This window comes from Schistocerca gregaria, chromosome 8, assembly GCF_023897955.1.
Source record: "Schistocerca gregaria isolate iqSchGreg1 chromosome 8, iqSchGreg1.2, whole genome shotgun sequence".
Lineage (NCBI taxonomy): Eukaryota > Metazoa > Arthropoda > Insecta > Orthoptera > Acrididae > Schistocerca > Schistocerca gregaria.
In genome coordinates this window covers 436,344,410-436,356,506 of record NC_064927.1, presented here as the reverse complement: position 1 = coordinate 436,356,506, position 12,097 = coordinate 436,344,410, and the positions used below count along the sequence as shown (strand labels likewise).

The 12,097-nt window shown below is 40.7% G+C and overlaps 1 protein-coding gene across 2 annotated transcripts in view; it reads right to left on the bottom strand.

The window, feature by feature from the left end:
- Nucleotides 1-12,097, bottom strand: part of LOC126283990 (zinc finger protein 271-like) — a 139,521-nt gene that overhangs the window by 66,348 nt on the left and 61,076 nt on the right. For both annotated transcript variants that reach the window (XM_049982526.1, XM_049982527.1), the window contains one exon: nt 3,808-3,951. In XM_049982526.1, coding sequence (XP_049838483.1) covers nt 3,808-3,951 — 144 coding nt within the window. The remainder of the gene's footprint in view (nt 1-3,807; nt 3,952-12,097) is intronic.

Genomic DNA, 12,097 nt, shown 5'->3' with positions numbered 1-12,097 from the left:
GCTGGGAAGTCGTTAATGTACAGGTTAAACAAGATGGGCCCTAGGATGCTTCCCTGAGATACTCCAGCTTCGATACCGTGTTGTGTTGATTGTTTGTCCTGCACGTCAGTGTTGAAACATCTATTCGTGAGATGTGAGTGTATGGGACGTATGAGTCCATCCAGGAAACCAGCTTCGCTTAGTTTGTGTATAAGGCCATTGTGTCAGAGACAGTCGAACGCTTTTACGATGTCCAGGAACACGGCCCCTGTGGCTTTGTTCATGTTGTAGCCATGTGTTATATGTTTGACTACACGGAGGAGTAGTTGTGTTGTCGAGCGGTAATGCCTAAAGGCAAATTGCTCCATTCTTAGGATGTCATTGGTGATGCAGTGCCTAGTGATGCATTTTAATATTACCTTCTCAACCACCTTGCTGAGCGAGCACAGCAGACTGATGGGTTGGTAATTTTGTGGGAGGGAGTGGTCTTTCCCTGGCTTCCTGAACACGAGGACCTTGGCCACCATCCATAAGCCAGGAAAGTGTTGATGTTTTGGGATAGCATTCGTTATGTGTGTAAGGTATTCAACGGCTCTATCCGTGAACTCCTGGAGGACACAGTTTTGAATGCCATCAGTCCAGGGGCTTTCCTAGTATTGGTATGCTTGAGAGCCCATGTAATTTCATTGGTGTTAGTGTGTCTAATTTCATTATGCCTGGGCTGGGCTACAAGTCGTGTAACCTCCTGGTCCGTATCAAGTGTGAATACTGGATGTGAAGGAGCCAGATTCAGCATGAAAGACGCTGCAAGTGTTGTGGCCATAAGGTCTGCCGTCTGTGACACAGAGTAAGCTGCGCCGTCTGATCCTTGTAGTGTGGGGCTATAAAGTTTCTCCCTGGTGAAGTGTCTGGCTAGCTTCCACACACCAGGACATATGGTATCTAGCCCAGAAAGTTTCTAAATGTCCATATTTTGTCCCGTATTATACCCTGGAGTCTGTTGACGTGCAGTTTATAGAACGAGCACCTGGTATGCTTCCAGTATCTCCTCAGGCGGCTCCTGATTGAGATAAGGTCCAAGATCTCCTGAGGCAGGGCTGTTGAGTGTTGTTTTGGTGTTGTATGTATTATGGTGTCAGTCACTGCATCCTGGATGGCAGCAGTAAATGCCTCCACAGCCTCATCAATTTGATGTGTGTTGTTAATTTTGTGGGTGTCAGGAATACGACTATCAAGCGATTCTTTGAATAGTGTCCAATGTGCATGCTTGTAGTTCAGTATCTTGCACGGTTCTGAGTCCTGCAGTCTTTCTTCCATGTGAAGTATTACAGGCATGTGGTCCGAGTCCAGACTGTTTTCAACCGTAAGATTGAGTGTGCATGTGATGCCCTCGATGAGGGCTATGTCTAGCACATCTGGCCTGTGTCGGGCATGTGCGGGCACAAACGTGGGGGTGTCTGGCCCAAGTATAATGTAGTTTTGCCTAATGTGTGTCCATATAGTATCTTGCCACTGGAGGTACGTATTCGTGAGTTCCAGTCAGGGTCTTTTGCATTTAGGCCTCCAGAGGCGATTACCTGCGGTGCTATGTTGAGAACTGTTCTGATATCACGTGTTATTGTGTCTCTAGGAGGACTGTACTGCGATACCAGTGCGGTGTTGGCTCCGTTGAACTTGTCCCCGACGGCTGTGGCCTCTAGTATCTCAAGTGCAGGTCGCTCGATGTTTGTGTGATCTATGTCTTTGTGTTTGACGATTGCTGTGCCGCCTCCCTTCCTGCCATCCGCTCGGTCTGTACGATAAATGCAATAGCCTGGGATGTTTAGCTGTTTGCAAGGCATAAGCAGTGTTTCATTCACTGGGGCGATGCAGATACCCTTCCACTCCATGAACGCGACCATTTCAGCTCTTTTGTTTGCAATCCCGTTGGCGTTCCAAAACAGGATCTGTGAGTTTGTGTTAGCGTCTGCGTTTTGGGGCTGGTGTGGTGTACTATCCATGTAGTGGTGTGAAAAGCGGAGTGATAGTGGCTTGGATGCTAGTCCAGTTGAGCAAACCCGACATGAAACTGAGTAAAGAGTTGTGTGACATACCCCATAATCTTCGTGACTACTTCGGTAGCCGTGAGTCCGGGAAATAACATCTCCATTATTCTCCAGAACGTTGAGATAATGTGGGGCACGTCGGCCTGTGAGTTGTTGGTCGTGCTGACTGCCACTGGTGCTTGTGTTGGTGTCTTGTTAGGGCTGGCTTGTGTGTCGGCTGTTTGAGTGACAGTTGCGGGTGCCTGTGTGGTCTCTGTGGTGAGTGGGTGTGTTGTGTAGGATGCCACACGACTATACAGGAACTCGAGACACTAACAATCCTTTCATCCTTACTCTGAGAAACTATGATCACAACCATACGTGGAAGCATAAGCAGCCAAAAACACTACTAGCTAGGGCATAACCACCTGTGGCAAGCTAAAATACACCAACAAGCGACAAACGTCGGCAAGCCCCTGCACATCAGCAACATTGACTGGAAATACCAGCTGTTATTAGAGCCGACCTACAGGCTACAGCAAGGAAACTGACGAGCTCGCTCACTGACACACAAACGAATCGCCCACATCACCCTACACTGTGCATCTGATATATGAGCTATCGGACACACAATGATGATAAACCTAACTGTTGTAGGTTGCTGACGCTGACTGACAGTTCAACACCGTCACCCTGTGGCAGCCATCGAGCAACAGCGGCGCACAACATCAAAGGTACTGATATGCATGCTACCCACTACTGACAAAGCCTACCCTTGCATGACCTATCGCAGGCAGCAAGACATCAGCTACTGGTCTTACCACCCGACCTAACTATCGCAGAGGTTTTTTTCCCTTGGCTCTTGCCTTGGCATTTTTTTTCCCTCTACCCTTCAAACCGGCTCCCTTCATTCGACTTTTGAGCCAATCTACCTCCAAATGAGCAAGCATTTTCTGTGACAAATAAATTGGAAATGATATGGAAGTAAAATAAATTTGTGCTGTCACTTGGAACACATATTCAACATTGCTAATTATTGTAAGCAAATGGAAGGACCTTGAATAATAAATTGCTTGCGAAGGGGCAGTGAAATTCCAGAAAGGAAAGGTCAGTGATATGAAGAAAAGACATTTTTAATTTTTTACACCTAAGCTGCTAATTATTTATTGGTTGACAAGTTTCAGACTGCGTATTTTCACAAGCCACATATTACAGAACAAAATTTAAGTAATTGGATAGATAAAAAATCTACTTACAAAGCAAAGGAATGAGAACACACAAAAAAAGGTGTTATGGGTTGCTAGCTTTTTTTCTGGTAGAACGGCTGAACGGAAAGAAAGATGGATGGAGGAAAAGGACTGGTGGGTTAAGAAATTGCGAGTTTCGGAAAAGTTGCCCAAGGGATTTTTTCCAGACAACTCTATACTTATGCTTTTCGGTGACTTGTCTCTATTATTCATGAAATATTTACATTCTACCATAACTTCCTAGCAGTCCTTAAACTTACAGCATGGTGTAGTAAATCAAATCAGAATAAGGGCTGGTATTCACTACTGAATAAATTTTGAAATCATGGTGCAAACTTCTAGAATGGTTATTTTCAATCCCACTACATATGTGGTACACGCTATGTTGTTTCCAAAAAGTAAAGACAAAAGATACACAATGTTCTTACAATTCTATTTATGTTCTTCAGCAATTGGTAAGTACAGTAAATTTGGTTGTTTGTACTGTATCAAAGGTAACAGTATTTTCCAAACTGTAATGTCACAAACAGTTACAGAAATGGATTCATAATACTTACTTTCTTACAAAATTTACAATGAAAGTCTTTCTCCTTCACATGGATACTTTCATGGTGCTTGAGAAGAGCTGCGTATTTAAAGCTAGCTCCACACAATTTGCAGTAAAAACTTCTGACATGAGTGCCATCCTTCAACTTCAGAGCCTATAAATAAAAAACGGAATTCAGATGATATATTTTATATACATAGTAGTACTCTTACATAATTGCCAGAAAAGATTTCAAAGAAAAATTTTTTACACAATGATAATGAAAAACAGAGGAAGATTCAATTCAGCTGTCACATACCTCTGACAAAAACAAAACCTAAAACTTCTTGCAGCTAGGGTACACAGTCATGACATTGTGGTCGCTTTCTAAAAGTAGAATTATTTATTTGTTCAATCCACTATAGCAATTCCAGCCATTATCATGTAGACGTAATTGCACTTTAGCACATATCAAAACCTAAAACATGCCTGACATATATGTGTGCACATATGAGTATATACAGAGTGCCCCTTTTATCTTGACCACCCTAAATAACTGTTTGCCCAGACGCAAATTACAACATGTTTCAAGCAAATGTTCTTTAGCCGTCAGGGGGACCTCAATCAGCACAATTACCTCTGTTGTAGCTTTGTTTTTTACTAAGATATGAACAGCGGTATGATCTTTTTAAATGGCACTCTGTATTTTTTTATTTGGTGATTCATTTCCTCTCCTAAAAACCTATTCAAAAATGTATCACAGTGTACCATTCACTGAAACACAATGTTATTAATTACATAACACAACAATGACGTTGACGCTCCCGGCGCTTAGTGCAGGTACTCAGAGTATTTGAACACATCCACGTGATGACGTTGAAAGAGGACAAATGTAAACATAAGTAGAATGCACACCTGTCATTCCGTCAACCATCGTCAGTTGAAGAGTTGTGCGAGTAGAATGTACACCAACAAAAAGGAGGTAGAAATGCTACACACCTGTGGGGAATGTAAGTTAGCAGACCAGTAACAGCAATAATGTTTTCTTATGTACGGGTTCATTTAGTACAGTAGTTTAGTCCTTTTAAATACTGTTGTGTAGAGTAGGCGTACAGTAAAGGTTGTTCTTCCTACAAACTGCATCAACATAAGGTTTCTTTTATTGTCGTTGTTGAAGGTAGGCAAAATGCTACGCAGGCAGCGGAACTGTACAGAGAGCATGCGATATCCTGACCAGAACCCACTTTCCCGACATATGTTTTCTCGTCTTGTTGTGAGGCTTCAGAAAACAGGAAGTTTCAAACCACAACAACGTAATGGTCGTAGCACTCGCTATGAATCCACACGTGAGCACCCGAGTGCTTGACCACAAGATTGGCATCCCTGAAACCAGTATACATCGTATTCTTACACGTCACCAGTTCCATCCTTACCATGTACACCTACAGCAAGAATTAAAAGGGAATGACTTCCAGAATCGTGTACAGTTCTGTTAGTGGACACAGCAGCAATTCCTCGCCAACCCGAACTACTTCTCCAGTGTTCTATTTACTGATGAATGTTCCTTCTCAAACAAAGGACAGGTAAATACAAGGAACATGCATTATTGGTCCAGCGACAACACACGATGGCTTAGACAGGTGGAATATCAGTGTCAATGGAGAGTTAACGTCTGGCGTGGGATGCTAGGTACTACAATCATTGATCCTTATTTCATCAATGGTAGTCTAAATGGCACAGTGTTTGACAACTTCCTTAGACAAATTCTTCCTCCCCTTCTGGACGGAGTGCTGCTAAGAATCAGAATGCTTATGGGATATCAACACGATGGATGTCCAGCACATAATGCCTTGCATGCACGTCGTGTTCTGTATTGGAGGTATCCTGCCAGATGGATTGGTTGAGAAGGAACAGCTACTTGCCCTGCTAGGCTTCCTGATCTAAATCCTCTGGATTTTTTTCTTTGGGGATGCATTAGACGTTTTCTATTGCGATATTCCGACAATGCCAGAGGACATGCAGGAATGTATCGTGCTTGCTTGGAAGTCTCTTCAGCAGGCAACACTGGATGCAGTAAATAATTCTTTCATTCAATGAATACACCAGTGCACCGTTGTCCAAGGTCACCACTCTGAGCACCTTTGAATGTTCTACTTCTGGGCAATGGTGCAGGAGAGTCAAAGTCAATTTTGTGTTATGTTTTTACTTCGTTTTCATTTATTTTCTGACGACTCCAGCAAGTGGACAAATTTGTGATGCCGGGCTCAAAGTCAATGTTGTATTATGTAATTAATAACGTTGTGGTTCAGTTAATGGTACACTGTGATACATTTTTGAATAGCTCTTTAGGAGAGGAAATGAATTACCGAATAAAAAATACAGGGTGCCATTTAAAAAAGTCATACCACTGTTCATATCTTTGTAAAAAAACAAAGCTACAACAAAGGTAATCATGCTGATGGATGTCACCCGACGGCTACAGAACATATGCTTGAAACATTCTGTAATTTGCATCTGGACGAACAGTCATTTACGGTGGTCAAGATAAATGGGACACCCTGTATATATCTCTGAATGCTGACACACAAATAGGTCAGACAATTTTTAGGCAAAATCAAGCAATGGAAAACCCTGAATGGAATAATGACGATATTATGAAAAGGATAGATTGCTGCTGACCACACAGAGGAGATGTTGAGTTGCAGACAGGCACAACAAAAAGACTGCTAAACACATAAGCTTTCGACCAAAATACCTTCTTCTAAAGTAGACGATACACGCACATTCATGCAAGCACAACTCTCATATACACGACCACTGTCTCAGTTGCTTGAATGAACATGTATCTGTGTTTTCCACTTTAGAAGAAGACCTTTTGGCCAACAACTTAAATGTACAGCAAACTTTTTATTGTGCCTATCTACGACTCAACATCTCTTCTAAATGGTGAGTAGCAATCTACCCTTTTCATAACATTATAGGTAATGTTTAGGTTTTGACATATGCTAAAGCATAATATTATTTCCATTAGGTAATGGCCACAAAGTCGAATTGCAATAGCAAACTGCAATAATAATAATTTCACAGTCAAAAGGAGATCATGAGGTCATTTACAAAAATACATAACATCTTTCACAAAATGCTAAATGGATTCTCCACTGCAATGTTTCACAATTTTTCTTCCAGATGTAACCACCTGCTGATACTGGTATGTGTTCATGTAACTGCAAAAGCAACTAGCAGTTACTCATGCTCTCAAACTTTAAACACATTTCTTAAGAGCACTGAGAAAGAAGTAGACTATAGTTGGAAGCTAAGTATTTAAATGCATGGAGCAGACACAAATAGCAAAAGTTGTGAGAGACCACCATTGTTCTACATAGTATCAGTGACAAGAAAAAAAAAGATCAGAATAAAGCACAAACATAATTAAAAAATCACTGCAATTCCCCTATCACACAAACTGACACAGGCCTGCAACCCACAAAGTGAAGTCTCTAAAACTTTGTAATACGCTGCCTCAATCTGCTCAGTCCTCACCTTTTCAATGATTTTATAGTTAGATTTGTAATTAGTTATTTAACAGCCATTTTATTATGTAAAACATAAAATTTTCTATGCAGTTCTACACCAAGAACTCAATACCATACACAACTAGAGAACATCCAATCACATATCCAACTGGACAGCAGACTTCTTGTGGGATAGAAATCAATATGAAGATATGTATGGATTGGACATGGGAAGCAACTATCATATCGAATATGCTTTCGAGTGTTTTTTAAAAAGTGCTTCATACTGCTTTAATAAATTAATGTCTTGGCACTAACCTTGAAATCCTATAAGTACAGAGAAAATGGAAGACATCCAATTCATGTCTTGTTAGTCACATATGCTCATGTGTTCCAAACAACTCTGCAACATACTTATCCTACACCTGTTAATTCTACTCATAAACCCCCCCCCCCCATCTTTCCATTTTTATTTAGTATAACCTGTTCACTGACTTCACTTGGATCTTTGTTTCTTAGATTCTTACCTGTTCTGTAATTACTTCTACTTTACCTAGCTTTTCCAGTGCTTTGTTCTCCTAACCTGATCAGCTAATCTTCTCAGCTCATTACTCAACTTTTGCTAGGTGGTTGTTGTGGCTCCAAATACCCCCAAGAATCAGCTACAAAGGGGTAGTCGCGCCCCAAACTCCCCATCAGGCAATACCATCCCAGAATGGAGTAACTGAACCTCATCTTTCGGTCGATTTTCACGTATCAACATGGAACATATCCCTATGGAAAACTCAGGTGCAATACCCCCTCCCCTTTTTCACTCACTCATTAACTCCTTATCCTACCCCAGAGACAGGGTCACCAGTGAAAACAGCCATGTCACATACAGTACCATTCCTGGTGAAATTTCTGCACAGCACTTTATGTGAGTGTGATCACCAACCAGCTGTCCACCAGAATGAATGACCACCATCAAAGTGTGGCCAAGAGCACATTTGACCACTCAATGGTGGACCACGGTGCTGAGCAAAACATTATTTGACTGCATGCTTCACACCTGTGCCACTTGAATCCTTGCTGTCAGAACTTTGAAGGAGGAGGAGGAGGAGGAGGAGGAGGAGGAGGAGGAAAGAAAAAAAAGAGCCCCAGTTTTATCCGTTTCAGTGTCAATAGTTAGAGTGTTTAGCTGGTAGAAAGCTTCCAGTCTTACATCTGTAGCCTGGCTGTTGTGTTTTGGTTGAGATAATTGCCACTAGATATCATCTTTGCTGCATACAGCTTTTGACACTCGGCAACTGAGTGTGTGCTTTCAGCCTCTGTCCCGTATTGTTCAGGCAGTGCTTCCAAAAGTGGATGGCTATAGTGATCCTGAGCTTGAAACTGAAGAAGATGTGTTGTTCCTTCATTAGAGACAAAGTGATGACAGTTTGTCAGATGACTGACATGTGCTCACCGCTGGAACCCCAACCAGCTCCAAAGTGATTTTAACATTCACATGGCTTGACTTCATATCACAAAGAAGCTAAAAAAGACTTAAGTTTCAGGATACTTTACTCAAAGTCCAATTAACAAGTACATTCAAAATTTTATCACCATGTTGAGCGCAGAGCTGATTTTACTGGACTTTCAAATAAGGCATAGCATGCCGGCGACCACTTGGTTAACAAAGGTCAACAACTGTTACTGAATACAACAAGGGACAAACTGCTAGTGATCTTTTGGATCAAATGAGTGCATGAGGCAGTCCACTGAGAAATACAGCAGAACAGTAGCAAAAGTTTGCATTCAATCTTGTTTAGAACATTGCCATTATAAATGCCTTATACATAGCCCAAGATGTCACGACCAAATGTCAAACACAGTATTTCGGATACAGTTGGCTGCTGCACTCACATGGCATTTACTTGAAGAACTCCACTGGTGACAATACAAAAAGATGCAAACACCAGTTGTAAAATGAAGGAAAGTCACATAAAGTGGGTAGATATGGTCCCACATGCTATAAGACAAACACAAAAACATTTGGGTGCAAATGCAGCTAGAAAATTAAATGAACAGGTGCTCACCTTTTGTACTATGTGCAAACATAAACCCTATCTTGTATTGAAAGGTTTGATAGACTTCATTAAAATTACAAAACTTGTTTATTAACCTTGAAACTGCCATTCCCATGCAATGATGTTATTCAAACAAAACCCGCACTGTCAGTCCCCACAGATTGACTTCATCCAAATGAGAAGTACACTGTCTGGTTTGGGGGATGGATAGCATCCAAACAAAGAGAGCACTGTCATTCCCACTGGACTGATGACATGCTTAACATGTTAATTGTTATCCTCAAACATTTGTAATGGATTATTTTGAGCTTTAAAAGTTATACTTGTATGTCTATATGTGCACTGTCAGTAATCCTAGGTGAATAGAATCCCAGAAATACTCCCCTTAGAAGTCAAACACGTTATAGACAAGACAAAAAAAGGAACTGCTCCAGGCAGTGATGAACTCTCAGTCAATATTTTGAAGTTGATAGATGAGGAATCTATAAAGCATTCAGATAAAATATTTTCGTCTTTGTAAGCCTATCTTTCTAGAAGATGATGGTTGGGACATTGGCTGGTCAATTTGAAGTAAACAGAAGTACACCTTTAGCCGTAAATTTTGAGCTGTTTATTAACATCAAAACTGGTAGCTTAATAAAGAGCAATTATGGCTGAAGATGTACTGCCGTTTACTTCAAAATATTTTCCAGTTGTTTGCATATTGGAAAATTACCAAGAGATTGGACCTGTGTGTGTGTGTGTGTGTGTGTGTGTGTGTGTGTGTGTGTGTGTGTGTGTGTGTGTGTGTGTATATATATATACTCTAACTCATCAAAGGATAACTCCAAAAACTAGCAAGCATTCTTTCTTTTGTGTTTATATATCGACAACTCAACGCTTCTGCATTTCGGCAGTGGTATTCTTTAATCCTAAATCATTTGTACTCTGTAAGAACTTCCCTACAACATTTAATTCTCTATTGTTTTCATCACAAAAGCAACAACTGTCAAAGAAGTAATGAAATCACACAGATGTAAATTATGTTCCAGTACCATGTGATCACAGAACTACCTGGACGGAGAACTGTGGTCTTGGTACAAATAAGTGTCCATACAGATTCCTCTCATCAGCGTTATCCACAAAGCTGTAGTTGGTAAAGAGCTCTGATCAGTTCACATGTGACAAAGGGTCAACATCTGCTGGAATGCTCAGTCCAACCGAGTGTAGAAAGAGCTCACAGAAGAGTACACAATGCTACAACTACGACATGATCACCAACGGTTATATGTCATCTGCGGCAGCTTCATTTCCATCACAACGCATAACACGTAGGGACCAGAAAAATTGCTATTTTGCAATAAATGTGAGCTACGTGTAAATTCTGCCCACAATGCAAAAATGTAAAATTACTTAACAGACACTATTTCATAGCAAACTGTATCCAGATGAACTACTTTATGAGACACAATTTGAAACAGTTTCATTTTCTGCATATAAATATCGAAAATGTAACCAATTTTTGGCTACTGGTGTTGTACATTGTTTAGCAAAGACCAATTGGGAAAGATAATGTGCATAAGAATCTGCAAAACAAAAAGTGTACAAACGTAACAACGTATCAATATACTCAATGATCTGGTGCCACACCGTGGGTGATTGAATGGTCTATTTAAGATACACGCTTCATTAGCCAATGTAGTACTCAGCTGTGCCACCTAGCATTTTATAACAAAGAAAAGCGCATGTTTGTTTGCTAGGTAAAGATCAAACGATAGTATAATCTGGGCACTTATAACATAGCAAATTACATGGCAGATATTTTGAATTGTTACATCAAATAATGCTAGAGGTCAGGTCTGAACTAAGTCATTAACAATACTCTATTAATCTCAACAAGCAATTGTGCGTTAACCATTCCCGAGTACTTTGTGTTGTGTGTCGCCTGTTGTTTTCTTTTCGTGTCGTGAAATAAGTGAAGTGACTAATCCTGGTCCATCACAGATTTCGATTATGGCCCTCACATCATCAGAAGAAATCGGCAAGCCCTGTGGTGACAATGTGTCAGTTCTGCTTAAGGCTGCTGCCCTGTGAGAGGGAGGGGCGGCAGGGGGAGGCTTGTTTTCCGTACCTCTCCTATCCCCTGTGGCAGGCAAAATTCTAGTTTGTTTACACTCACAGTCATCTGCCACTATAGCCTGTAGTGCCCAACCGCTGCAATATAGCAATTGAAAAACAAAATCTGTAAAATTTTTTGACTGCACCAAAATTCTTTCCCTAACATTAAAATAGTTCCAGTGTGTTCAGTTTTACTTCTATGCTAGCTGCCTTGCCAGTTCTACCCGTAGCATTGTCAAACATGGAATACCCATGAAAAGTCAAAATTAATGGTCTGCAGATTTTGTAATCATCTAATTTGGCATGAAAAGATAAATAATGTCCAGAAACACCATAAATTAGAGACATATTCAGTTCACTGGTGGGAAAATGGTGATGCTTTGTGACAGGACAATCATTTTTGAAAACTCAAATACCGCCAAATGAAGACAAAAGGGTTGCTGCAAAAGAAAAAGGCGTTGAAGTTTTTGCTAAAGCAAACATCCCAGATACCAAGTTCTGAATCAACAATTTTTTAACAGTCAGTTTCAAAGAACTAAGGCTTTGTCACTCTCCACTTTTAAATTTGAGCATCTAATATTCTTTTTTAAAAAAAGTGGGAATTTCAACAAAAACAGACAAATTTTGCAAAAAAACAGACACAAATTGTCAAAAATAGATG